Genomic DNA, 27,887 nt, shown 5'->3' on the forward strand with positions numbered 1-27,887 from the left:
TAACTGCTATAGTTTCTGGTCTCTGTATGCAACCATTCACTATTCTTGGTTGTTACATAAACCTCTCATGAGTTGGTCATCCTCTTGGTGGTGGTTCTCGCCGTCCTCTGATGATGACAGTTTTTAGTAGCATTACACGCAGAACACAAGCAGTATGAGATTATGAATGCTCAACACTAGCGCCGGCTACGCGGTTATGTGTCTGGGTGTCAGCTAATTCATCGCAAGGAGAAGCCAGCCATTTTAGGTTATATCAAGACTTCTTTTCAGAAGCTCCTACATATGGACCAACTATGCTCCGGTGCAGGTTTGCAATTAGTCCATATGTTTTTGTTTAATTTTTTTGTTGATACTCTTGCCCATGACTCACTCTCCTTTGTTCTTGTAGGTTAGAATGCCCCGTTCACTATCTTTTTTGCAGAGCTCAAGCTGTAAAAGACCACGGTGACTATTTTGAGCAGAGAAGTGATAGTGCTGGACATCTTGAGTTATCTCCTTTGCACAAGATTACCACAGCATTTCAAATGCTAATTGATGGAGTACCTGCAGATGCAATACATGTGTTTATGTTTGGGTTGAAGAAAGCCTTGCCATATTGAGTTTTAAACGGTTTGCGGAACATATTGTTGAGATCTTCGGAGATGGGTATTTGAGATCACCAAATGATAATGCTACTACTAGGCTTACAACTGGAGAAGAGCAAGGTTTCCAGGAATGCTAGGGAGCATAGACTCCATCTGTCCGAAATGGAAAATCCATCTAAATATTGCTTAAGTTTCCAATCCAGTTGTCCTCCACAGCCCTAAAGCAAGAAATTGAGACTTTAACTAAGAAGAAGGATTTGCCCTATGTTATTTGCAAGATATGCATACCGGCCAAGTGCACGAGCCCAAAATCATTCTAGAAGACATTGCTTCACAAGATTTTTGGATTGGGCATGACACTTTTTATCGACCAGTGGCTCACAGCGATATTTATCTTCATCGCTGGTCCTCGCTCTTTGCAAAGCTAGCCTCTAGACAAACATCATAAATGGCATGTGACATGATATTTGAAGATGAGCGTGATGGAGGCCCCCAAGATTTCACTTACAAAGGAATGGGAGAGAATGTGATGGTTTTCCCATGACCATGTGCCTGAACTGCTTGTGTTTATTCAAACGCATCATTCTACTAGAAATCAACAAGCTCCCTCTCCGTTTCAAGATGATCTAGTCAATATCATCAAGGGATCCCTGAATTAAATCAGATACTAATGGCAGCGAGAAGTAATCAAGGTATAATATTCTGGTCTGGTGATGCTTTGTGGTGGGCACCTGCTGAACTCCATAGTCTGACGAAACTGAAAATCCACTATCTGCCGTCGAGCAGGACCGACATACCGTGGCTAGGAGTAAACAAAACCCCAAACGGAAACGACCCGCCTCCAGCCCCAAATCCGCACCGGTGAGGACGTCGCCGGAATGGCCCGCCGCCGCAGCCCGCGCCTCCATCCCCAGATCCACGCGAGTGATCAGGGCGCCGGAATGGCGCGCCGCCGCAGCCCGCGCCTCCATCCCCAGATCCACGCGAGCGAGGATGGCGTCAGAATGACCCGACGCATCCGTCGCCGCCGCCGCGGCAAATCACCGGCGGAGCCTGCCTCCCTGCCGGACGGCGAAGACATACTCCGGGAGATCCTCCTCCGACTCCCGTCGCTGCCCTCCTCCCTCCCGCGCGCCTCTGCCGTCTGCAAGCGCTGGCGAGGCCTCGTCACCGACCCCCGGTTCCTCCGCCAGCTCTATGCACACCACCGGAAGCCGCCCCTCCTCGGCGTCTTCTCGAGGAGGAACCACCTGGGGAATGAGTGTTCAATCCCATCCTGGATCCTCCCGACCGCATACCTCCTGGGCGCTTCAACCTTGGACGCTGCAGCAACCCCTACGGTTACAATTTGCTCGATTGCCGCCACGGCCTCGTCCTCGTCGAGATCAGTTTTCGGACAGGGGTCGCCGTGTGGGACCCCATCAGCAGCGAGCAGCGCCGCCTGGCCATTCCGCCGGAGTTCGAGACACGCTTCTTCAATGGGGCAGTGCTCAGCGCTGCCGGCGAACAGGGCCACGTTCATGGCGGCTGCCACTCGAGCCCATTCAAGGTGGTGTTGATGTCCGCCTACAAACTACTTAGTCAACCCTTTGTCTGTGTTTACTCCTCTGAGACTGGCATATGGGGCAATCTCATCTTAACAGAGGCTTCTTGTGAGATTCGTAGACAACACCCGGTCCTCGTTGGCAATAGCCTCTACTGGTTGTGCAGCCGTGATAGCATACTTGAGTTTGATTTGGGTGAGCACAGCCTAACTGTGATCGCGGGACCTCCCGTTGCAGATGATATCAACTTTCAAAACTATCAGGTCATTCAGGCTCAGCATGGTGCTCTTGGCTACGCCATATTGTCATATCCTCACTTCGAATTGTGGCAAATGAGAGCCAATGATCATGGTGGTTACACATGGGTGCTTGAAATGCATACCATTCTTCAACTGCCTCAGGCTGAAGGAATGATGGTGCTTCTGCTGGCTTATGATTGCGATTCTGATGTCATACTTTTAAGTGTGAGCGGCAATACCTACATGGTTCAACTCAAGTCTATGCAATCCAGGAAACTTTATGAAACCATTGACATCACTTGCCATCTTCCTTTCAAAAGCTTCTATACACCAGGTGATTGCTCATCCTTAGTCCTTTTATTGCAGGAGTAACCTAATCTAGTTATATTTGTTGCATGATTGCTCGAATACCTTCTTTCTCATTTTTAAGTGTTCAGTAACAACATGAACTTACCAATTGCCCCTTTGCTAGATAGACGAACTTATAGCGGTATGCTTTAGTATAGTTTACCATTACATATAGCTGTCATCTTTATCCTTAGGTACCAAATGAAATGCCAAATGAGCAACTCAGTTGAAATGTTTAGAACCTCAAAGCTACTTATATTCTTCTATTCCAGTATATTTACTGGTTTTGATCTTGTTATTAATCTTAAATCCATACGAACTGCTTTTGTTGAGTTCATACTTTATGAATAAATGTGTTTTTGGTTGATGACCCCTCCTGTAAGCGGACCAAACTAAATTGTATTTCTTGTCTGACAGGCTCCAGTTTTTTAGAAGTGAATGCCCAAGATCACTTTCGTTGTTAGAATTTATTGGTTTTATCGTGTTTAAATTTTGGATGCTTGATAATTAGTTTACATGAGAAAAATTATATAAGCACCATGTCTTGGTTCTTATGAGCTAAATTCTTAATGATTAAATATCTAAGTACATTGCGTTCAGGACTGTTCGTTGCATTTTACAACAGATGAGTACCACTTGTTTGTCTATTGCTAGTAATAATATTATAATAGTATCAAAAGTGAGTTATAAATCATCTATACAAAGTGAGTTATTTTGCTTAAATTATGTTTGTCACTTGTTTGTGTAATTGACTCATCATGGCCTTCTTTTATGCATTTATCAATTCCTTGGAACTGTTATTAATTGCCTGGCTTCTTATGCTTCTAGGCACAGCCATTGCTGGTGGATTGAATGGAGCTGAAATGTTACAGATATGATGGCTATCTGGTTTGATGTGCTAATGTGCTGAAATAGCTTAACGGGTAAGATGTGTTGATATAGTCTGGTGAGATCTTGATTCTAGACTTTATGATTTTATATATATATGGAAAAATATCTGTTTGCCAACACAGTGGCATACAAGCACAAGGCCACAAACTACTTTCCATTTGGCTGTAGGGATTCACTCATGTAAATAACTCAGAAAGCAAATTAAATGATGGTGATGCCGAGATAGGTGGCTCATTTTTTTAGATTGTTAAGTGATCCGGATGATTCAGAAGTTGAATATGGTGTTGGTGTTGAGATTACTTGCCAGTGTCTAATCTGGACATGCCTAGAGCTTTCCCTTGGTTTAGCTGTTTGATAGTTTGTAAGCTCAAAGCAATACATTGCTCCCTTTTGGCTTTAGCTTGTGGAGAAACCAGCTTCGAGCTCCGGTGGGAGAAGTCCTTAAAAAAAGTAGTTCATTCTGTTATTACTTCATTACAAACATCAATTGCACTATTCAAGTCCCGACGGCAACACATTATAGTGCCAAAATGCTTCATGGATTTATTTATTGACATCAGTATTCTTAGGAGGTATAGCCAGGGAGATGATATCTGTTTCAGAGCTCCTTTTCATGTTGCTGAGCTAATAATGAGTTTTCTCCATGTGAAGGGATGGCTGCTGCTGTTCTCACCGAGTCCGTCGCATTGCATCAATGAGGCCGGCAGTGTTCACATGTTATCTGAAGAAAAAAATTGTCTTGTAGTCTAGCTGAATTTCTTTTCAGTACCTAATCCAGGGAATTTGAGCTCCCCCAAGTATTTCAAGTCAGGTTTTCCGTTGTATCTTGCTTTTGTTAGCATGGCTGTGCTTGGCAGCTTCTCACCAGCCACGAGAATTCCAGCCCCAAAGTACCATTTGAACTTGTATATCGTATGGCACACAGATAAATTTTATCCAATTGTTTATTTTTGCGGGGTAATTTTATCCAATTGTTGATTATACATCCACCCTCTAAGCCGAGTGAGCTAGACTCATTTCTTGAGAATGTAGGAATTCAACTACCAAATGGCACATGGGAACTTTTCTCAGCTAATCAAGCAACTATTCTTATTTTTCTCTTATAAATTCATACTCTAAATGTCCAGCTACACATCGATCACAAACAATATCAATTGTGCATGTGCTTTCTTATAAATCTTGTATCCCAAATTCAAATATTTTCTAATCTACCATACTATTATAGCCCTTGACCATAGATGAAGTGGTACGTCATGACAGTGGTTTCAAAGTTATATGTGAATTTTCTTAGCTCTCTGGTCTTGCCAAAATACATTTGAATTTTTTTCCCATTTTTTGAATTCTCAAATATCTTGCAGTATATATTTAAAAAATATCTAGAAATATGCTAAATCCTCTTATTTGTATTTTTAAACATATATCATGTTTTTTCACTTTTCCTTTTTTTTCTCACCTTTTGTTTTTTATATTTCCATCGAACCTTTTTTTCTTTTCTACAAAAGTATGTGTTGGCTCATATGGCATGTATGAGAACAACAATTACCTGTTCATACACTAGCTGGTATATGAGCGAGAAGCAGCGAATGTGTTCTCTTTAGTTGTGATCTCCCAACTCCCATAAAAAAAAGAGTTGGGATCTCACTCTCATGGTCCGTTGTATACCCAGAGATCTCGAGACGATACACACACGACTGCTGTCTGAGTGTCTGGCACCTGACACACCATGCATCCCCTAAGAAGAAGAAAGCACACCATGCATACCGTTTCACAAATCACAATCCCATACAAATCATCATCACTCCCTGCGCGCTCTGATAATCTGAAGAATTGTGAACCAAGACTACCAAGGCTATGCCTTGGTGGCAGTGAGTTGCTGATAGCTCTCAGCCTGTCCGAGTTCGAGTGCCCGTATTCACATTCTCGGTGTTGTGCACACAATTATCGCTATCAATAACCAGCGCTGCTGGATTTCTTCCCCAGTATGGCCAATCATTTATTTGATAATTTGAAGAATCGATATGTCAAAAGAAAGAAAAAAGAAAGAAAGAAAAGTGGCATAATTCTCAATTGAAGATTAGCAGCAGGAGCGTGAACCCTTTCTCGTACTCGTACCTACTCGTTTTGGACATACAAGAGAATATATCTACGGTTTTGCTAACTCTTAATTTGCCAAAAATTAAGTTAATGCTTAGTCAAATACTACACGGTCTGATCGGATCGTGATTAAATGCATCTACAAATTGTAATTGTATTGTAATTGAGATTTTCCAGACCGTTAGTTCTGGTAAGACTGAGAAAACTCCAAACAGACCGCATGTGTCGTGGACATGTTAACATTATGCATAGCTTAGATCCTCTCGAGATTGCTGGAGTAATCGATCAATGTTGCTACACTTTGCTACTTGGTCAAACTTTATAAACTTTGGCTTTAGGTATACCTAAAACACAGGGTAAATAAAAACGGAGGGAGTAAAATCACGAGTTAGTAGCCATGGACCATTTCTATAGCTTTGTTTTGGTGGGCAAGTTCTCTTTTTTTGCTGGTTATTATTTATGATAGGTCATTTTCTCTGTGAAAAACTTTGTTGATATGATTCATTATTTCACAGCTTCTCTAAATTTGTTAGCATAAATAGTTTCAGGTACCATGTCTCCTAGAGGAAAAATGATTAATTCTACATGCAAAAAAAATTCTCTTTCAGTAATAATAGTGCATGGTTATTGATCCAATGGAGAGGGTTCTTTCAAGAACAGGATCTGGGATGACGCCAGCGTCCAAAGCGATGGAGCTTCGATCAAAGATCCATATGTGCCTTACAATTTATTTTTGAAAAAAGAAAACTAGCCTCATAAATATTTATTTTCCAGCTTACTGGAAATAGGCCGGGTCATCAGGATGGCAATGGAGCGGGTTTGGACGGATATACCAAAACCAGATCCATGCCCAAATCCATCAGCCTTGCTCCGCCCCGCCCACGAAAATACCCGTGGGTATGGTTGTCACTCCTAATCCAAATCCGCCGGATATCCGGATATCCATGGATATCCATTTGTTTACGCACTATGTACGTGAACATAAAATATTTTAGCATAACAACAACATTTTATCAGCACTTCGATAATATTTTTGTAGCACTTTAGCAATAATTATGTGGGCAATGAATAGGAGGAGGCGGAAGGGAGATGGGATGAGAGCAAGCCCACTACCTGTCGGTGCGTTTCCCAGGAAGAGGAGAGCCGGACTTCCGGCGAGGTGGAAGGGATGGCTGTCGACCAAGCCCAGAGGGGGGCATGAAAGAACAGGTAATCGAGGGTTAGAGCATCTCCAGCCGCGTCCCCCAAAGCGTCCCTGAAAGGGATTTGGGGCGCGCCAGACAAAAAAACCCTTCCAGCCGCGTCCCCCAAAGCCCATTTTTGTCCGGCGCGCCCCCATACGGTGTCCAGCGCCCCGAGCCCGTCCCCGTCCCACAGGGGACGCTCCGGGCACGCCGGACACAACGAAGCGAGGCGAACCGACGCGGGCCCGACGCGTCGGCGGCTCGGAAGCCTAAAACCCCGTCGCCTACCTTTGGCCAAGCGACGTTAATGGCGTCCCTCGTTTTCCCATGCGACGCGAGGGACGCGTCTCGTCGTGCATGGCCGCGTGGCCGTCCGCGCCGGCGTTATTGCGTGCAACCACCCGCTGCCGCCGCTGTTTAAAGACGCCCTGCAGTTCTCACCGCTCACAAACCTTCTCGTCGCCGCCGCCTCCCCCCTCCCAGATCTTCTCCTTGTCGCTCCAAAAATGTCGAGCTCGTCCTCCCGCAAGATCGCCGCGGCGAACGGCTTCGGCCGCGGCAGCCTCACCGTGCCGGAGGCGTGGGCGATGTACCACGCCCGGTATCCAGTCCCGCCGGACATGCGGGCGCCAGCGGCGGCGGGCCGGAAGATGGCCGTGAACGGCATTGGCGTTCCGCCGTCGCCGAAGCCGCGCACAGACCAATGGTGGGACGCCATCAAGGCCCGTCGGGCTCAACTCACCGCCGAGGAGCGGTTGGATCCGACGTGGGCAGCCAACAACAACGACGCCTGGTGGACGACGTACTTCAAGGCAAAGTACGACATCGAGATGCACATCACCGACGGACTCGTCGGCGGCCCCAATAGCTGGAACAAGGACGGCCGCGCCCTGTTCTAGGGCGTTCCGGGGCGCACCCTCGAGAACGTCATCCGCGGCATCCGCAACGGGGCTCCAAGGCTGGAGATGTCGTCGTCACCGCCGCCGTCTCCTCAATGGAAGCCGAGGAGGACGACGTACTCGTCCTCCTCGCACTCTTCTTCCTCAGGACCGGCGTGATCGACGCCGTCCTCGTCTTACCGGTCGGCGCCGTACACCGTCCCCAAACGGGAGGTGAAGGAGGAGCCGGCGATGCCCGTCAACACGAGGCGTGGCGGCAGCGGCAGCCGGCGGCAGCAAGGGAGGCGCGGCGGCGCCCTCCTCATCCCGAGCCGGAGGTGAAGGAGGAGCCGGAGGAAGCGTCGCGAGCGGCACTATCGGCGGAGTACGAGCGGCGGCAGCGGCTCATCGCCGGCAGCCGACGACCCCGAGGACCGCCCGGTCCGCGGGCGGCGTTCTTGGCGTCCATGAACGACAAGGACGCCTGGAGGGGCGACCTCGACGCGGCGATCGCCTTGTCCATCCGCGACTCCGGCAAGCCGCTGGTGGACCTCACCGACGACGGCGAGGTAGGACCAAGCGGCGCGGTGAAGGACGAGCCCGTCGACGAGCGCGTCAAGCAGGAGGTCGTCACCGACGAGATGTACAACTTCCAGCAGTACTACGACGCCTCCGGCCGCTGCAAGTGGTTCTAGATTAGGTTTAGTTTAAATTTAGTCAAATTTCGTTCGAATCTATGTAAGTTTGGACGAATCTAATCGAATCTCGCTTAAGTTTAAAATTTCGAAATTTGGTTTGGGGGACGCGAATGGGGAGCGACGTCCCCCAAACGCGGCACGAACGAAACACGTCCCCCAAACGCTCAATCCGGCGCGGTTTGGGGGACGCTTTGGGGGACGCGGCTGGAGATGCTCTTGCGTCTTAGTTTCAGCGGGCCTTTGATGATTTTGGCCTCAAGAGAGAGGAAACTAGGCCTCGGTAAAATCCTATGTCTCACTAACATATGGGACATGTTAGCTGGATATCTATTGGATATCCATGAGGCATATCTCTACCCATGCCTACCCCATGAGTTATCGGATATCCGCCCCATAAAATTCATGGACATAATTAACCCTCCATATCCGTGCCCGTTGGGCCAGATATCCATGGATACCCAGATCCGTGGAAAATTGCCATCCTTATCAGTCAGCTTCCATCAATTGAAGGAAGCCTGTGTGGCCTACTTTTAACCTTTTGGGCCTTGGTCATAGGCTGCAACATGGGTCTCTAAGAGCATCTCCAGTCGCGTCCCCCAAAGCGTCCCCCAAAGAGATTTGGGGGACGCCGGTCAAAAAAACGTCCCAGTCGCGTGCCCCAAAGGCCGCTTCGGTCCGGACGTGCTCCAAATGTTGTCCGGCGTCCCTAGCCCATCCCCTGTGTATAGAGTCTCTACCGGGGACACCGGACACGACTTTTACACTTACTTTTTGTTTGGAGGTCGCGTTTGGGGGAGGTGGCTAGAAAAGGGACCTTCTCCAAACGAAAATTTTGTCCGGACGTCCCCCAAACGACTAATCCGATGCTTTGCCCGGACATCGTTTGGGGGACGCGACTGGAGATGCTCTAAAGTGGCCTATTCTGAACTAGGCTGGTTAGTTTGAATGGGCCATAGGGATGGGTTTCCTACAGAGTTCACAAACAAACCAAGGTGTTGCCTTAAGCTAAAAAAAAAAAAAAACCAAGGTGTTGCCAAAAAAAAAAAGGACTCCACTAAAATGATTAAGCAGCGCCGTCATTGACTGGTAGGAACTGGGACAAGGGAACGGACACATCTGGAGCGAGGGAAGCGGCGGCGCCGGCGGTCGGCGGCGATGGCGCCCTAGCGAGCCGGCAGTGGAGCTGCTGCGACGCCAACGGTGGCCGTGACACCGTTCTTCTGCCGTCTCGATTCGAAGCTAGGTGACCTATTCTTCCCAATCCCTCCCCGCCCCTCTTCCACCCTTTTACCGAATCCGCAGTTGTAGTCTCGCTCACAGCCCGCGGCCTCTCTTGTCGATTGGGCGTGTTTGCGAGGCTCGTAATGGCCAGTCTGAATATCCGTTCTCGGTGGTCTCGTCCTTGGTACTGACGATGTTCGTATGAGGTTTGGGAATTGGGATGAATGCTTGTCTTCTTCAACAGCAAAAAAATGCTACTGTAGTAGTATATAGTTTGCTTGAGAAATCCCTGAAGAATTTCGAACTGGCCGGATGCCCATCCCGGTATACGCGGATCACTCTGTTTTCTGCAAAAAAATGTGATGGCAGCCGGCGCTCGGTTGAATCTTATGTCAACTTTTAGTTGATCTGTTTTCAACTGAGTAGTAACTGAAGAAACATTGTGCCAGTGAGAAGTGCCTATCAAAAATCATACTCCCTCCGTCCTGAAAAGGATGTCTCAACTTTGTCTAGATTTGTATGTATCTACACACTAACATGCGTCTATATACATGCATATATAGATAAAGTTGAGACATCTTTTTTGGATGGACAGAGTACTAAATACCCTTCTGTTTTTTATGAGTGTTAAAACTTAAAACACTAGTAGTGTGAAATATTACTTCCAGCAAGCCATGTCGGGAAATATTACTTGGAGGTGACCATTGAGCAGCACCGGTAAGTGTGCTGGCTGCCTGGCCCTGTAGTTAGTTCTGATTGGTATATGAGCCTAAACAGCTCATACACTAGAATCGTAAGATCTGTATGATGTTGCTTCGTTATTGATTTTATCGATAGTGAAACGCGGCTGCAGTGCCATATGGAAAATATAGGATTGTATCATGTATGACTAGTAAGAGCATCTTGAGCTGAACCCCCACTCCATACCTCCTGGCGCTCATACTGATTCTCTGTTTCCACTCTTCTGTTTTTTTATTGATATCATTCAAATAACAAACCATTTTAACGGCTATATTTTCCTGGTGTATATATGCAGTCATTCGCTATTCCCCAGATCCACGCGAGTGAGATGGACACTGGAATGGCATGCCGCCGTAGCCCGCGCCTCCATCCCCAGATCCACGCGAGCGAGGATGGCGCCAGAATGACGGGCCACATCCGGCGCCGCCGTGGCAAATCGCTGGCACAGCCTGACTCCCTGCCGGATGATGACGATATGCTCAGGGAGATCCTCCTCCGCCTCCCGCCGCAGCCCTCCTCCCTCCTGCGCGCCTCCGCCGTCTGCAAGCGCTGGCGAGGCCTCGTCACCGACCCCCGGTTCTTTAATCAGTTCTATGCACACCACCGGAAGCCGCCCCTCCTCGGCGTCTTCTTGCGGAGGAACCAGGGGCGGCGGGTCGTGTTCAACCCCATCCTGGACCCTCCGGATTGCATACCTCCTCGGCGCTTTGACCTTGGACGCTGCAGGAGCCGTGATGGTTATGAGTTGCTCGATTGCCGCCACGGTCTCGTCCTCATCAAGAGCAGGTCGCAGACAGAGGTCGTTGTGTGGGATCCCATCACCAGCGAGCAGCGCCGCCTGGCCATTACGCCGAAGTTCCAGATGAGCGTCTTCAACGGGGCAGTGCTCTGCGCTGCCAGTGGCCAGGGCCACATTCATGGCAGCTGCCACTCGAGCCCATTCAAGGTGGTGTTGATGTCCGGGTACAAACAATTTGATCAACCCCTTGCCTGTGTTTACTCCTCGGAAACTGGCATATGGGGTAATCTCATCTTAACAGAGGTTCGTTGTGAGATTTCTAGAAAACCTGCGATCCTAGTCGGCAATAGCCTTTACTGGTTGTGCAAGGGCGATGACATACTTGAGTTCGATTTGGGTGAGCACAGCCTAAGTGTGATCAGAGGACTTCCCGTTACAAATGATATCCTCTTTAAAAACCGTCAAGTCATCCGGGCTGAGCATGGTGCTATTGGCTACGCCATATTGTCATATCCTCACTTCCAAATGTGGCAGAGGGAAGTCAATGGTCATGGTGGTGCCACATGGGTGCCGTGGAAGACAATTGAAATGCATAGTATTCTTGAACTCCCTCCTCTGACTGAAGAAGTGGTGGCACTACTGCTGGGGTATGATGACGATTCTGATGTCATATTTTTAAGTGTGAGCAGCAATACCTACATGGTTCAACTTAAGTCTATGCAATCCACGAAACTTTATGAAACCATCGACACCTATCACCATCATCCTTTCAAAAGTTTCTATACACCAGGTCATTGCTTATCCTTAGTCCTTATATTGTAGTACTAACCTAATCTAATTATGTTTGTTACATGATTGCTCGAATACCTTCTTTCTGATTTTTAAGTGTGTACTAATAACTTGAACTTACCAATTGCCCCTTTGCTAGATAAACGAACTTATAGCCTTATGCTTTAGTATAGTTTATCATTAAGTATAGTTGTCATCGTTATCCTTAGATACCAAATGAGTAACTCAGTAGGCACGTTTGGAACCTCAAAGATATTTATAGTCTTCTATCCCAATATGTTTATCGATTTTGATCTTGTTATTAATCTTAACTCCAAACGAACTGCTTTTGTTGAGTCCATGCTTTATGAGCCAATGTGTTTTGGTCACTTGTTGATGACCCCTCCTGTTAGCGCACAAAAACTAAGCTGCATTTCTTCTCCGGCAGGCTCCAGTTTTTATAAGTGACTACCCAAGATCACTTTTGCTGTTAAAATTTGTTAGTTTGTCATGTCTTAATTTTGCATGCTTGACATTGCGGGATGAGTTTACATGAGAAAAATTATATACCATGTCCTGGTTCTATTTAGCTAAATTCCTAATGATTAAATAACTAAGTATGCTGCTATCAGGATTATTTGTTGCATTTTACAACAGATGAGTATATTTGTTTGTCTATTGCTAGTAATAGTATCAAAAGTGAGCTATCTATGCAAAGTCAGTTATTTTGCTCAAATTATGTTTGTCAGCTCATCTGTGTAATTTACTCACTGCTGCCTTCTCTTATGCATTTTTCTTTTCCTCGGAACTATTATTAATTGCCTGACATCTTATGCTTCTAGGTGCAGCCATGGTGGACTGAATGGAGCTGAAATGTTGCACATAGGATGAATATCTGGTTTGATGTGCTAATGTGCTGTAATAATTCAACAGGTAAGAAGATATTGTTGATATAGTTTGTGAGATCTGGACGCTAGACTGTTTGATTTTTTTATGTGGAAAAAAAAACTGTCTGCCAACACAGGTGGCATAAAACCACAAGGCCACAAACAACTTTCCATCTGGCTGTAGGGAATTAAAAATGATGGTGATTTGAGATAGATGGCTCCTTTTTAGATTGTAAAGTGATACGAGTGTCTTTCTGGATATGCCTAGAGTTTTCCCTTGGTATAGCTATTTCACACTAGTTTGTAAGCTCAAAGTAATATATTGAACCCTTCCTTTTTGGCTTTAGCTTGTGGAGAAACCAGCTCCGAGCTCTGGTGGGAGAAGTTCTAGAAGGAAATAGTTCGTTACGTTATTAGTTCATTACAAACAGCAGCTGCAGTATTCAACTCCCGCACGCCAACAAATTAGTGTCAAAATGCTTCAACGATTTATTTGTTGTCATTAGTATTCCGAGGAGATATAGCCTAGGATATGATATCTGTTTCAGAGCTCCCTTTCACGTTGCTGAACTAATAATGAGTTTTCTCCATGTGAAGGGATGGCTGCTGCAGTTCTCACCGAGTCCATCGCATTGCATCAATATGGTCGGCAGTCTTTACATGTTATCTGAAGAAAAAAGCTTTCGTCGCGTAGTCTAGCTTAATTTCTAGTGTAGCAGGATGCTTTTCTTTTTATTGTAGTTGCTCATTGAGTACCTAATCCAGGGAATTTCAGCTTCCCCAAGTATCATTTCACGTCAGATTTCGTTGTATTAGAGTTCTAGCCCCGAGTACCATTTGAACTTGTATTTGTGACTTAATTTCTAGTGTAGCAAGATGCTCTTTTTTTATTTGAAAAGTGTGCTATCACCACCGGTCTAATGTGGTTGTTACTCATGATCCACCGGAGCTCTTTTGTTGTTTCTTCAGACTAATATCGGACAACTGTAGATTGGACAGGAACAAACACTACATTTCTGGTTGTAGTTCAATAAAGTATGCAACTCTAGGAATGTACTCCCTCTGTTCACTATTATAAGATGTTTTAGATATTTCAATGTGGATTAGATACAGACTGAAACGTGCGTAGATGCATGCATTTCCGGAAAAATCTAAAACATCTTACAATGGTGAATGGAGGGAGTAGTCTGTACTCTTTTGATAATCTATGCTGTTTTTAATCATGTAGTTGAGTATACTTACGGTAATATGCTGGCACCAATGCTTCCCAGATGATAGCTTCTTGTTCAATAAAATGAGGGGCAATTGTTTTTTGTGTTTTCTCGAAAAAATAATTTATGCAACTGTTATCTCTCTTTGCTGAATGATCCTTGCAATTATTTTATCATGACAATTTTTTAGCGCAGATAGATCATGGCTACGCATACTTGGTAGTTGCATGTATAATGTGCAGACCTGCAGTCTCAGAGACAATAAATAAAATGAAAAATTACACTAGCCAGCATCTTTCAGGTCACCTCTTTCCATCGTCATGTGCACTGTGTAATTTTTGGCATTTCGCTGAGGCTTCGTATGTTCGTCCATTTCAGAACTGGAACATAGCAATAAGTTCACACCTTCATGCGTCAATATCTAGTTCATGAAGGCATTGATTGAGCAACAGCGAAAGTATTTCCACCAACACACCATCATTATTGTTTTTCCAGTACTAAACAGATGCAGCAAGGAATCTTTGGCCATTATTTATTTTGGCTGCACTTCCTTTGAAGATGAATTCTTTCTTTGCATCAATGGGCCCGAAACAGCACAAATTTTCTGAGTCGGGCTGGAAACAAGTCCTTGATAAGTATGACCGAGATGACAGCTTATGGCTCCAGTTTTCTGTGAAAATGGGTTCTTGTATATTCAGAAGATGTATTCAACGCTGCACAAGAACAGCTTTACCTGTCTGCCTTACTGCATTTCATTGTTGAACATGTGATGGCAGGTGAGCCAAAAAAGGAAGCTCTAGAAGATCTTGCCACGCCTTCTAACACCTGCTATAAGAACCCCCAAAACATGCTGAGACATGTGTCGGGCATATACACAAGGACAGTTTTTAACATGTTTGAGGATGAATTCGTTGAATTGTAAGGTTGTATGTCTCTTATGTTGATAATTGTGCGCTTATTACTATGTATAAGGTCACGAATGAAGACACTGAGGCCACATGCATGGTCAGCTATGATAAATCTTGCAGTAGAGCTGGATTTAGATGTAGCAAGTTTGGTAGTTCTGGTGGCCTGCGTCTTCTGAGAGTATTCTTAGCTCTTTATGTACAAGGCATACTGAAATTTACATACTGAAAAGATGGACAAAAGATGCTAAGGATGGTTTTGTGCTGACAAATGTATTCAGTACAGTGAGCTTTACCGTGATGGCCTTTGATATGCTAGGGAAGGAGATCTGGGCAGGTTTTACTCTTCAGGTTGCCATTTCTGAGGTTGCTGAAATGAAACAATGCATTGTCAATCGATGTGCATTACGATGAACATGGCACTATAAACTGCGTACGTTCTGTTACATATTGAATTAGGGAGTCCGCTCTTCTAGTGCCATGTTTTCTATTTTGAAGACTGTATGCATGAATTCCTTCTTTTCAGCTAGAGAGACTATCTTCGTGAATGAATGATCATACAATTCAAGAAATAAAAAGTTTGTGTATTGAAGAGACATGGATGTGTGAAACTAACAAATAAAAAAATACATATTCTGGAAAGTTTTCACCAAAAGTTTGTAGGGATTCGATGGAAACTGCATGAAGGTGGCATGTTTGTTCATTTCTCTGCACATGGCCATCTGCACCCCTACAGGTTCTGCAGCAACGTCTGAACATGCATCTTGACAGACGCACAATTCAAGAACGAGGAGACCACGGAGCATGTCAGCAAGGTGTAGATCGTGGACTGCGATTCCAGGCTACTCAGCCTCACGTATGTGGATATGAACCAGTTTTATTTTTTGTCGAAGCTCAACCTGCAGCATTCAGACCTCGTGTTTCTACCTTTTACAACTCGAGGATGTACACCATCTTTCAGGTGCTTTTAAACCTGTGTTTGATTATTATTTTCTGCTATAATATGTAGCTGCAATTTTATTTTAGTTGAAAATGTATGTATGCAATGGTAAGGTTTATGGATGTTTTCTTACAGAAGTCAACTCTTTTTATTTTACGATGCAATGCCAGCCTAAATTTGTAAGAATACAACCTTATTCGTGACATTTTTTAATAAATGAGTAGTTCCCAAACCTAGGCCACGGTCAGATGTTTGCTGAGTTAGAATATTTCCATGCAAAATTTTGTTAGGGCATCTCCAGCGGCGCGACGCAAACGGACGCTGAGCGACCGTTTGTGTCCGCCGTGACCGGAAATGCGTCTGGGGCCTGTTCCAGCGGGGCGACGCAAAGTGACCGGGCCGTCCGCGGAGACGCAAACCTGGCCCAAACCTGGCCCAAATATGCGCCAGGTTTGCGTCTCGGCGGACGCGCAAAGTGTCCACTCGGTCCTCGCGCGGGCCCGCCTGGCAGCAGCACAACTGCTTCGTCTTCCGCGGTATTACTTACGGGCGGCGCGGCTGCAGCCTTTGCGGGGGCCGCGTTAATGGCGTGCCTCGGCTTCCGCGAGCGTGCGCAGCCTAGTAGGCGTTGCACTCGGCGAGGCCATTGAAGACGAGATGGCGTCGGAGCCTTAAAGGGACGGCTGCCGGCGCCCATTTTCCCGACCAAAACCATTGGCAAAATCCCACGGTAGCCACCACACCGACGCCATGGGGAAGAAATGCCGGCCGTTTCGGAAGACGAAGAACGACCGGGAGGCTAGCGGCTCGCGTTCGGCAAGAAAGCACGGGTCGGTCGGTACGTCCGCGTTGACCTCGCTCGGCGGCTATGGGAGGAAAACCGGCCGGTACCATGGCCGGACGCGAACTCTGCGGGAGGGGCTGGTACCTGAACTCGCGGCGCGTGCCGGTCCCCCCCGTGCCGCGCTCGGGCCGAGAGCGGCGGGACGAGGTGCGGCGCCGCCGCGCGGTCTTGCCGCCGGATCTGCGGTTGGATCCGACGTACGCGCTAAACTCCTACAACTGGATTTCCTTCGGGACGTGGGAGTTCGACGCGCGGCACCGCGCTGCCTACCTCGCCGATGTAGACTACTTCGAGCGCGAGATCGCCGCCGAAGAAGAAGAGAACGACCACGAGGACGCAGACGAGGACGGCGACGAGGACGAGGACGTCGACGTGACCATGCCGCAGTACGACCACGACGACGGCGGACCGGCGTGGGATCCGGAGACCCAGCCGCCGGACATTTCAGAGGAGGAGGCCATTGCCATGGCACGCGGCCAACGGCGAGTAGGACGAGCTCAACGAGCTCACTTTGTGGGACGGGCTCGCAATCCCGGCTCCGCGAGTCGGCGCTCGCGCGAGGGAGGCCGGCGACTCCTCCGGTCCACGCCGACGCGTTCCAACGTCCGCGCTCCGCTCGCTGCTCCGGCGTGGGATCCACGGCCACAGCCTCCTGCCCGTGCGGCGGTACCTCCTCCACCGCCGGCGTACGAGCTTCCATGGCCGACGCCGCAGCTGATTGACCTCGTCAGCGACGACGACCAGTAGACAGCGCCTATTTTAGCACCCCTTTCTGGCTTTTTTATGTCCTTTTTATTATCATGTAAATTATGGCGTATGAATGAAAAAAAATTATGCGTCGTGCCGCTGAAACCATCCCCCGACGCAAACGGACACCCGGACACTTTCGACCATTTGGACGTCCAAAATGCGTCGCGCCGCTGGAGATGCCTTAGAAGAGAGATCGGAATCTCTTATCCCCTCCACCCATGGTGAGCTCCAATGGGAGGCCCACGCCACACACCTCTATGGCCGACGGAATCAAAGCTCAGCACATGCAGATCACTCCACTGCCCCTGCCGAGACAACTGTCCCGGTCCTAGAGCACCGACGGGAGCAGGCAGATCTCAACTGTCTGGTTTATGCCACGATTTTTCCCATTTATCTTTTTTTCATATTTACTTTATCGGGGAAAAAATCACTTGGATTCATTTCGTTATCGTATGATGGCAACATGTGTGAAGGACTCGCTGCTCGGCTATATATATATATTCGCCACTCGCATTTGTGTTTGTAAAGAAGCCACTCATCATGTATCTTCGCAGTTGCAGTCGTTTCGTAAAGGAGCTGATTCTCTTCCCCACTCCCCTATCTTCTCGATTGATCATGGCTGATGTTAGTGCTATCACGAACAAGCCTATGGGGCCAGCGTGTCCCTCTTGGAGGAGGGAGCTGCGGCCTGGTCAGGAGGAGCGACAACGCCGCCGCCACTCTCGTCTCCCACTTCACCAAAGCCATCCGTGCGAGCAGTTGGAGGTAGTTCCGGTGTGGATGTTGCTGCCGAGTGAGTTCTCCTGGAGAACTTCTCCATGGGGCCACGGCCTGGAAGAATGCTACCTCAAACTGTTTGCACTGCACGTACGGGATGGCTTTGCAGCAGGGCATGCCTCTCCTCCGGCCGCCTTCCTCACCGTACACCTCAGCAATGCTAGGCGTAGCTCCGACTCGTGCGTCGGTGCAGAGGACAGATGACAGAGCAATCACGGGACGTGGCCGTTGGTGGAGTGGGAGACAAGCGGAGCGCGGATTCTCCCGTGCACGAGAAGGTCCCGTGCATATTTCATCCGTTGGATGGATGCACCATGTTTTGTGCTTTGTGATCCGTGCACCCATGTTTCATTCAGTTTCGTTCTGGTTCTGAAATGACAATTCATAGTTGTATGCAACAAAACTGAATGATTTTTGTGCACGGAACAAAGTCATTTCTCGAGACGAGCGTGGCGATGGTGCTGCTCCTCCTGACCACGCTGCGGCTCCTCCACGCCGGCCCCGTAGGCTTGTTCATGAATCGTGATAACACTAAGAGCATGTCTAACAGGTTCCGTATTTTTTCGCCCCTTAAAACGCGAGTAGAGGGCCCTGTATTCACTTTTCGCCGGCCGAAAACTCGGACGAGCTAGCAGACCCCGTATCCTCACCCCGTAAAACAGAATATTCGTCTCGTCGTCGTTGAGCAACTCGTCGATGTCCGAATCGTCGGAATCCGACTAGGACCAATCGGTCGACGTCGCGTCCAAATCCGCCATGTGCACATCCTCCGAAGCCATCTACCACGGTGTACCATACATCAGCCCCAAACACGACCATTTTACCGGCGGCAACGAAGAAGAACGCGGCGGAATACTCACCGGCGAAAACGGCGGAGAAGACCGCGGCGGGAGGGCGGCGGCGCGCGCGGAGGGACGCGGATCTTCGGCGGGGGGTGCGGCGGAGGTGCGGCGGGCGTCGACGCAACTCGGCGCGGCTCGGCAGACGGCGGAGGGCGCGGATCCGACGGATTCCGGCGGCGGCGCGCGGGTGGGCTGCGGCGGCGCGCGGGGAAAACGGGTGGGGAGAGCCGAAATGTCCGCGCGCGGTTTCGGAAATGGGATACTGGTTTGGCCCTCTATCCCCGCTCCCACCCCGCACAAGTAGGGGGCGAAGACCAGCCCCGTAATCGAAAACTGGAAAAATCGGTGCGGAGGCCGTTTTTACGGGGCGTGCTAGACGGCCGGGTAGAGCAGAAACCCGTATGCCGGCAGTTATTATACGGGTTTGCCCCTTTTAAGGGGTCTGTTAGACATGCTCTAACATAAGCATGTTTAACTGAAGATATGCTGAGTGGCTAAGAGAGTCAGTCTCCTTACGAGGAGGAACAATTCAAAAAGCAGGTACCTTCAGTTACCTTCATGTGTCCTCCTAGGAGAAACTAGTTCTGTTTTTTCGCGAAAATGCAAAAAAGCGTGTTTCGATGTATTGATAGAAAAAAAAGTTGTATATACAAGTTCAAAGAGTGGACCGACATCCACGCCATACAACTCAACCCAAGAAACTAGCTGTAATAACCCAGAACATAGGAACAACGAAGGGTAGATTTAGAAATGGGATGTGCATTTCATCGCAAAACGGGGGAAATTTTCGCGCCTTATTGCAACTAAACCTAAGAGGGATCGAGGTTCTCTCTCATTTTTGCACTTAGGGTTAGGCAATGTGAGTTAAGGAAATTTCGACATGATCTCTTTTGTATCTTGTTACTTTGGGGAATGATTGCATTTGATAAGTGTTAAACATTTAAATATAAACATCACACAATATAAACAATGAATTTAAAATTCAAACACAAGATATAAATTCAAATCATTTTGAATTTCAAAGTGAATATCAAATACAATATTTAATCAAGAATATACACATTACATAATACAAAAGCTCATAAACCAAAAACTTGAGCTTTATTGATATACAACACAATTACAAAGTCTTTACAATATTCTTGATACAAGAATTGAGACATAATGATCAGAATTAAAAGAAAAGGAAAATTACAAGTTATTCTAAACTAAACCTAAACTAAGTGGCTTGAGGATGATCTTCTGGCCATAATTCAAACCTGCACAACAAAGAATAGATACTAGACAGAATACAAGTGTTATCAAAGTTCAGTTTAGACGGTTAGCGAGAAATAACACAAGATTCGGTTTGGACGGTGCACACTGTCACAACACACTTGTGCTTGTCCAAATTTCCGGACAGCACAAGATAGGCATAGGCAGACCAACACCGAGCAAGCCACGGGGCTCAAGTTTCACCATATGAAGGTCTGTTGCTAGCCAAGCAACGGCAAGGCAATGCAAGGGGTGAGTCATAAAGTAACCAGGCTTGTGTGTCATGGCCAGGGAAGAAGTAGAGACCATATAAATAGCACACAAACCCTAGAACCAGGACAGTCGACCACATATGCAAATCACCAGGTAAGGGTGCAGTAAGAACAAGCTCCAGTTCATCCAGTTCATACTCAAGAACAGAAACCAACACAACCACTTAGCCCCCAGGAATCATGGTGACCTGAGAAGATCAACCAGAAACTGGAGGTGAAGGGCTGTGCACAAAAACCCCAAGTCTGCATCAACCAAATATTTCACACTAGGAGCTGGAACAAGGTATACCAAGTTCCTGGACAGATCCAATGGATCTGATCCATCATATGAGCATGATATAATCATGGGAGTGAGCAGATGCTCAAAAGGGAGTGAGCATGATATTATTTAGTTTCTTTGCAATATTTTATATTTGTGTCCACCATGGTTCAAACTATGTATTAGTTTGTGGAAAACCATGTTCCAAACTGTGTTTTCGTGTAAACCACGTTCCAAATTATGTATTAGTTTGTGGAAATTGAAATAAAAATGCTAGAAAAATTATTTTAAATGTTTGGGGGCGGCGTTTGGGGGACGCTAGTGAGAGACGACGTCCCGCAAACGCGCACGAGCGAACACGTCCCCCAAACGCTCGATCCGGCGCGGTTTGGGGGACGGTTTGGGGGACGCGGCTGGAGATGCTCTTAGCCGGAAGATGCACTGCACATTGCAGCGATACAGTCGTCGTCGTCGTTATTAGCCAGGATCTTATCTGCTTATCTCGGGCGATAATGACGACGCGAGGTGGTGCTTTGCCACCAAGTTGCATTGCATCTGCGCGATGGGTCTTGTCCGATTTCCCCTCCGCGCGCGCGTCCCCTCGTGTTCCGACATATCAGCCTGCAAAGAGGTGAGCTTTTGCGAGCTGGAAAGATACGCGCGACATGGGAGCGCGACTTGACGGTACGTGATGTGCGAGCTTTGTCTCTGTCCGGAGCTTTTTGGCCGGCTGCACATTTCGAATGTACCGCGCGCGCGGCCGCACCGGGAATTCGGGCGGAGAATGTTTATACTCTTCTGGTTCACGAATTACGTTCCACTAAGCAACTACTTTTATTGTCTTATAAATTCATTTTACTTATAAAACCTGAGTGACCTTTAGTAGTGGAGGCACTATCTACATATTTTTTTTCGAAAATTGGAACTTTATTACTTGCGCAATAGATCCGGCTTCGGCATAACGAAGATGCACACAGCCGCACAAAAGTCCGTTACAAAACCACAATGGTGTTCAAAGAGAAAAACAAAGTTCATAGAACAAAAAAAGACTAGCTAGGAGGATCTATCTAGCCGAAAGTCACGCTGTCACCCATGTTGGGAGAAAATATCCCTCGTCGTATTCTCCAACCGTGAAGACACCTCCGTAAAAAGGTCTCGGTGCTCCACACGCTGCAGTGGTACCTATGAACGAAGCATAGATGTGCACCGGTAGATGACCAGCAAAAATGAAGAAGAAATATTATTGAAAATCTTATCATTTCTACACAGCCACATCGATCAAATAATTGCAATCGCTCCCATCCTAATAAGATGTTTAAACCTAACATCCACACCATTGAGCCAGTTGCCAAATAAATTGACAATACTACGTGGTGGGTATAAGATAGACCCTATTTGGACGGCTGACCATATCGATCTAGCTAACTTACATTGGAAGAATAAGTGTTTAATGGTCTCGTCCTGATGACAGAAGACACACTTTTTACTTTCATGCCAGTTGTGTTTGGTAAGATTATCTTTAGTAAGAATTACCCTCCGACAAAGATACCAGGCAAAGATTTTTGTTCTCAGTGGTATCTTCATCTTCCAAATTTTTGAATTATTATCGACCAGGGAGCTCGAGGCTGAATGAGCGCATTGTGCATGGAAGCAACTGAGAATGAACCATTCTTGGTAAGATTCCATCGAAATACATCCGAAAAACTGTAAAAATTGTAGATGTGCTTTCTTAAGAACTAAGTAATCAAATAATACGAACACTAGACCTTCAACAATTGGAGGTGCTACTCAATATTTACCAGAAAAAGGGAACGACCCTGACCTGGCTCCCCTTCCGCATCGCCCACGCGAAGTGACGGGAGGAACCCTAATCCGCACCGCTGTCGCTCTGTTGGGCCCCTTTCCCTCACTTCTAGGTTGGACAAACGGGAAGACCATAGACGTAAAATAGATGGGAGACTGCAACTATTTTTATATTAGATGTTGCGTTAGCCTTGAACATGAGGCCTCCTATCTCTAATACCATATTGAACTAGCCAAGTTTTCCAAAAAAAAATCTGACTGTTGAAAAGAGCTACACTATATATTTTAACATTTCCAAATGTATAAAATTTCTACAAAAAATGAATTTTCCATTAGCTCGAACATTTGAAGGTTTAACTTTGTGGGTCGAACTTGTATCTTTTGTTATCTTACTTATTAGGATACAAAAGTAACTTATCCAGATGTGGAGTGACAAAATTTAGACTTTTCCTTTAGTATGGTATCCTAGTATTATAAAAAAAACGTAGGCAAAAGGTTTGCCTCATCTCATTGATTAAGTAGTTTTACAAAAGCGTACTCTCTGGGCATAATTGATCGTAAATATTTCGCGCCCGCCATCCTCCAAAGAGCCACCTCATTCTTGATCTTTGGGTACCCTAGTATGGAACATGGGTAATTGCATTGACTATATACATACACCCCAGCTGCAACATAAGGGCGATGCAGTGAATGTGTTCTCTTTAGTTGTGATCTCCCATCCAAAACAAATAAGTTGGGATCTCACTCTCGTGGTCTCGGTAGGAGAGGCAAAACCTTACCACGAAACGTTCTTGCCACTACTACGATATGAACAATCATAAAGTTGGTCTTGGTCATCGCTCCACACGTGGTCCGATGTATAACCAGAGATCTCGAGACGATACATACACACACGACGGTTGACTTCAGAATGCTGGTTGTGGCTAGCACTACTGCACTAGCACACCATGCGTCCCGTTTCACGATCCAATACAAATCGTCGGCTCTCTCTTCTGCTGATCTGAAGAAGCGATATGTCAACGAATCAAAGATTTTAAGAAAAATGTCTGCACTACTTTGCAGTTGAAGACTGGTGGCAGGTCGTGAAGCAAGAAACCCTTTCTCGTACCTACTCCTTTTGGATACTACAAGGGAATACATATAGATCGCATGTGCTGTAGACGTGCTATCGTTATGCATAGCTTAGATCCTGTCGAGATTGCTGGAGTAATCGACCAATGGTTTACGTTGTTTCCTACCAAGGGCACAAGCTGCATAAACAGTCACTAGATTAAAATTCAGAGACTCTTAAGCTTCCAGGCTGTAGAACTTGTTAGAACTATGACTGTCGCCCGATCCACGGCAGATAGGAGAGCCTTATTAGTTCTTAAACATTTCTCGATTCTCTTGACCCGGCATGTATTTCATCTTTTCTTAAACTGGCCTATTAGTTTTCTTTCCTAGAACCAAAGTGAGTCAGTAGCCATGGCCAGTCTCGAGAGCGCTAGATAAATTTGTCTTGTGGTTTGTTTTTGCCGGTAGATTTTTAATCGAGGAAAAAGTGCATATGTTTATTCATCGATAAATGAGAGTTTCGATGAGAGTTCACCTAGCCATAGTCAATAGTGATAAGCTCCTCATAACTACTTCCTCCGAGACAATTATTTTAAAACAGATGTAGCACATACAGTACGATTATGACTTACGGAAGTTCTGAATTAGACACACGAGGCTCATGGAGAGAGAGAGAGAGAGGAGAGGCAATCAGGCAATCCTAAAACACCCATCTAAGGTTCCATTTCCCTCGCCAGCGCCGTTGCCGGTACGCTCTTTCTTTTATGGTATTGGGCCCCGCGGTGACCAGGACCCTTCTGTTGGAGATATGCCCAAGAGGCAATAATAAAAGTGGTTATTATATATCTTTATATTTATGATAAATGTTTATATACCATGCTATAATTGTATTAACCGAAACATTGATACATGTGTGATATGTAAACAACAAAGAGTCCCCGAGTATGCCTCTTAACTAGCTTGTTGATTAATGGATGATTAGTTTCATAATCATGAACATTGGATGTTATTAATAACAAGGTTATATCATTGTATGAATGATGTAATGGATACACCCATATTAAGCGTAGCATAAGATCTCGTCATTAAGTTATTTGCTATAAGCTTTCGATACATAGTTACCTAGTCCTTATGACCATGAGATCATGTAAATCACTTATACCGGAAAGGTACTTTGATTACACCAAACGCCACTTGCGTAAATGGGTGGTTATAAAGGTGGGATTAAGTATCCGGAAAGTATGAGTTGAGGCATATGGATCAACGAGTGGGATTTGTCCATCCCGATGACGGATAGATATACTCTGGGCCCTCTCGGTGGAATGTCGTCTAATGTCTTGCAAGCATATGAATAAGTTCATAAGAGACCACATACCACGGTACGAGTAAAGAGTACTTGTCAGGAGACGAGGTTGAACAAGGTATAGAGTGATACCGAAGATCAAACCTCGGACAAGTAAAATATCGCGAGACAAAGGGAATTAGTATTGTATGTGAATGGTTCATTCGATCACTAAAGTCATCGTTGAATATGTGGGAGCCATTATGGATCTCCGAGATCCCGCTATTGGTTATTGGTCGGAGTGAGCACTCAACCATGTCCGCATAGTTCACGAACCGTAGGGTGACACACTTAAAGTTGGATGTTGAAATGGTAGTACTTGAATATGGAATGGAGTTCGAATATTTGTTCGGAGTCCCGGATAAGATCCCGGACATCACGAGGAGTTCGGAATGGTCCGGAGAATAAGATTCATATATAGGATGTCATTTTATGTGAATTAAAATGTCGTGGAAGGTTCTATGGAAGGTTTTAGAAGGTTCTAGAAAAGTCCGGAAGAAACCACCAAGGAAGGTGGAGTCCACATGGGACTCCACCTCCATGGCCGGCCAACCCTAGTGGGGGAGGAGTCCCAAGTGGACTCCCCCTTAGGGGGCCGGCCAACCCCATATGGGAGGTGGAACTCCCACCTTTGGTGGGAGTCCTAGCTTGGCTAGGTTTCCCCTCTCTTTTGGAAGGTTTTGGTTCGGGTCTTATTCGAAGACTTGGAGACCAACTCTTGGGGATCCACCTATATAATGAGGGGCCAAGGGAGGGGGCCGGCCACCCCAAGACCACAACCTGGCCGCCCCCCTTGAGTGGCCGGCCACCCCTCCCAAACCCTAGCCGCCCCCTCTCCTCCATAGCTCCCGCGTGCTTTAGCGAAGCTCCGCCGGAGTTCTCCACCGCCACCGACACCACGCCGTCGTGCTGTCGGATTCAAGAGGAGCTACTACTTCCGCTGCCCGCTGGAACGGGAGGTGGACGTCGTCTTCATCAACAACCGAACGTGTGGCCGAGTACGGAGGTGCTGCCCGTTCGTGGCGCCGGAACCGATCGTGATCAAGATCTTCTACGCGCTTTTGCAAGCGGCAAGTGAACGTCTACCGCAGCAACAAGAGCCTCATCTTGTAGGCTTTGGAATCTCTTCAAGGGTGAGACTCGATACCCCCTCGTTGCTACCGTCTTCTAGATTGCATCTTGGCTTGGATTGCGTGTTCGCGGTAGGAAATTTTTTTTTCTATGCTACGTTATCCTACGAGTGGTATCGGAGCCGTGTCTATGCATAGATGGTTGCACGAGTAGAACACAATGGTTTTGTGGGCGTTGATGCTCTTGTTATCTTTAGTTGAGTACTTTGCATCTTTATGGCATAGTGGGATGAAGCGGCTCGGACTAACTTTACATGACCGCGTTCATGAGACTTGTTCCTCGTTCGACATGTAACTTGTATTGCATAAGAGGCTTTGCGGGTGTCTGTCTCTCCTACTATAGTAAAGATTCAATTTACTCTTCTATTGACAACATTAGTATCAACGTTGTGGTTCATGTTCGTAGGTAGATTAGATCTATATCGAAAACCCTAAACCACGTAAAATATGCAAACCAAATTAGAGAGCGTCTAACTTGTTTTTGCGGGGTTTGGTGATGTGATATGGCCATAATATGATGATGAATATGTATGAGATGATCATTATTGTATTGTGGCAACCGGCGAGAAGCCTTATGGTTGTCTTTAAATTTCATGTTGAGTAGTATTTCAAAGTAGTTGTAATAGTTGCTACATGGAGGACAATCATGAAGACGGCGCCATTGACCTTGACGCTACGCCGACGATGATGGAGATCATGCCCGAAGATGATGGAGATCATGTCCGTGCTTTGAAGATGAAGATCAAAGGCGCAAAGACAAAAGGGCCATATCATATCACATATGAACTGCATGTGATGTTAATCCTTTTATGCATCTTATTTTGCTTAGATCGCGACGGTAGCATTATAAGATGATCCCTCACTAAAATCTCAAGATAATAAAGTGTTCATCCTTAGTAGCACCGTTATCAAGTCTTGTCGTTTCGAAGCATCTCGTGATGATCGGGTGTGATAGATTCAATAAGTACATACAACGGGTGCAAGACAGTTTTGCACATGCGGATACTAAGGTGGCCTTGACGAGCCTAGCATGTACAGACATGGTCTCGGAACACGTGATACCGAAAGGTAGAGCATGAATCATATGATTGATATGATGAACACTTTGAGTGTTCGCCATTGAAATTACACCTTGTCTCGTGATGATCGGACTATGGTGTGGTGGATTTGGTTCATGTGATCACTAAGACAATGCGAGGGATATTGTTTTGAGTGGGAGTTCACCTAGATTTTTAATTATGTTGAATTAAAATTTGAACTCAATTTGTCATAAACTTAGTCTAAACTATTGCAAATATATGTTGTAGAGATGGCGTCCCCAATCAATTTTAACCAGTTCCTAGAGAAAGAAAAGCTTAAGAGCAACGGTAGCAACTTCACCGACTGGTTCCATCATGTGAGGATCTTCCTCTCTGGCGGAAATCTGCAATATGTGCTTGATGCACCGCTAGGTGACCCTCCTGCAGAAACTGAAACCGATGAAGTAAAAGCTGTTTACGAGACTCGGAAAACTCGGTACTCTCAAGTTCAGTGTGCCATCCTGTGCGGTCCGGAATCCGATCTTCAAAAACGTTTTGAGCACCACGATCCTCATGAGTTGATGAATGAGCTGAAAGCTATTTTTGAGACTCATGCGGCCGTGGAATGCTATGAAGCATCGAAACATTTCTTCGGACTGTATGATGGAAG

At 46.4% G+C, this 27,887-nt stretch overlaps 2 protein-coding genes across 4 annotated transcripts; both read left to right on the forward strand.

Annotated features, from left to right (window-relative positions):
- The first annotated feature begins 2,097 nt into the window (after positions 1-2,097).
- Positions 2,098-4,364, forward strand: LOC124700382. The gene is made up of 3 exons (XM_047232516.1): positions 2,098-2,701; positions 3,544-3,638; positions 4,258-4,364. The coding sequence occupies exons 1-2, from the start codon at positions 2,143-2,145 to the stop codon at positions 3,591-3,593; spliced, it is 609 nt and encodes a 202-aa protein (XP_047088472.1). The 5' UTR covers positions 2,098-2,142; the 3' UTR covers positions 3,594-3,638; positions 4,258-4,364.
- Positions 4,365-9,584: 5,220 nt separating this feature from the next.
- Positions 9,585-13,733, forward strand: LOC124700383 (putative F-box protein At3g16590). 3 transcript variants are annotated; one of them, XM_047232517.1, is made up of 4 exons: positions 9,585-9,703; positions 10,718-11,808; positions 12,772-12,862; positions 13,414-13,733. In XM_047232517.1, the coding sequence occupies exons 2-3, from the start codon at positions 10,751-10,753 to the stop codon at positions 12,818-12,820; spliced, it is 1,107 nt and encodes a 368-aa protein (XP_047088473.1). In that variant the 5' UTR covers positions 9,585-9,703; positions 10,718-10,750; the 3' UTR covers positions 12,821-12,862; positions 13,414-13,733. The 3 variants fall into 3 exon arrangements, 1 of the variants encoding a protein (XP_047088473.1); XR_007001726.1 differs by lacking the exons at positions 9,585-9,703; positions 10,718-11,808 and adding an exon at positions 11,850-11,951; XR_007001727.1 differs by lacking the exons at positions 9,585-9,703; positions 10,718-11,808 and adding an exon at positions 11,850-11,951 and having other exon boundaries at positions 12,778-12,862.
- The last annotated feature ends 14,154 nt before the right edge of the window (positions 13,734-27,887 follow it).

The sequence above is a fragment of the Lolium rigidum genome, chromosome 3 (genome assembly GCF_022539505.1).
Source record: "Lolium rigidum isolate FL_2022 chromosome 3, APGP_CSIRO_Lrig_0.1, whole genome shotgun sequence".
In the NCBI taxonomy this organism is placed as follows: Eukaryota; Viridiplantae; Streptophyta; class Magnoliopsida; order Poales; family Poaceae; genus Lolium; species Lolium rigidum.

Coding starts and splice junctions, on each gene's coding strand:
- LOC124700382 (XM_047232516.1), top strand. CDS start 2,143: ATGTCCGCCTACAAACTACTTAGTCAACCCTTTGTCTGTGTTTACTCC. Junction 2,702..3,543: donor CAAAAGCTTCTATACACCAG/GTGATTGCTCAT, acceptor TTATGCTTCTAG/GCACAGCCATTGCTGGTGGA.
- LOC124700383 (XM_047232517.1), top strand. CDS start 10,751: ATGGACACTGGAATGGCATGCCGCCGTAGCCCGCGCCTCCATCCCCAG. Junction 11,809..12,771: donor GTGGTGGCACTACTGCTGGG/GTATGATGACGA, acceptor TTATGCTTCTAG/GTGCAGCCATGGTGGACTGA.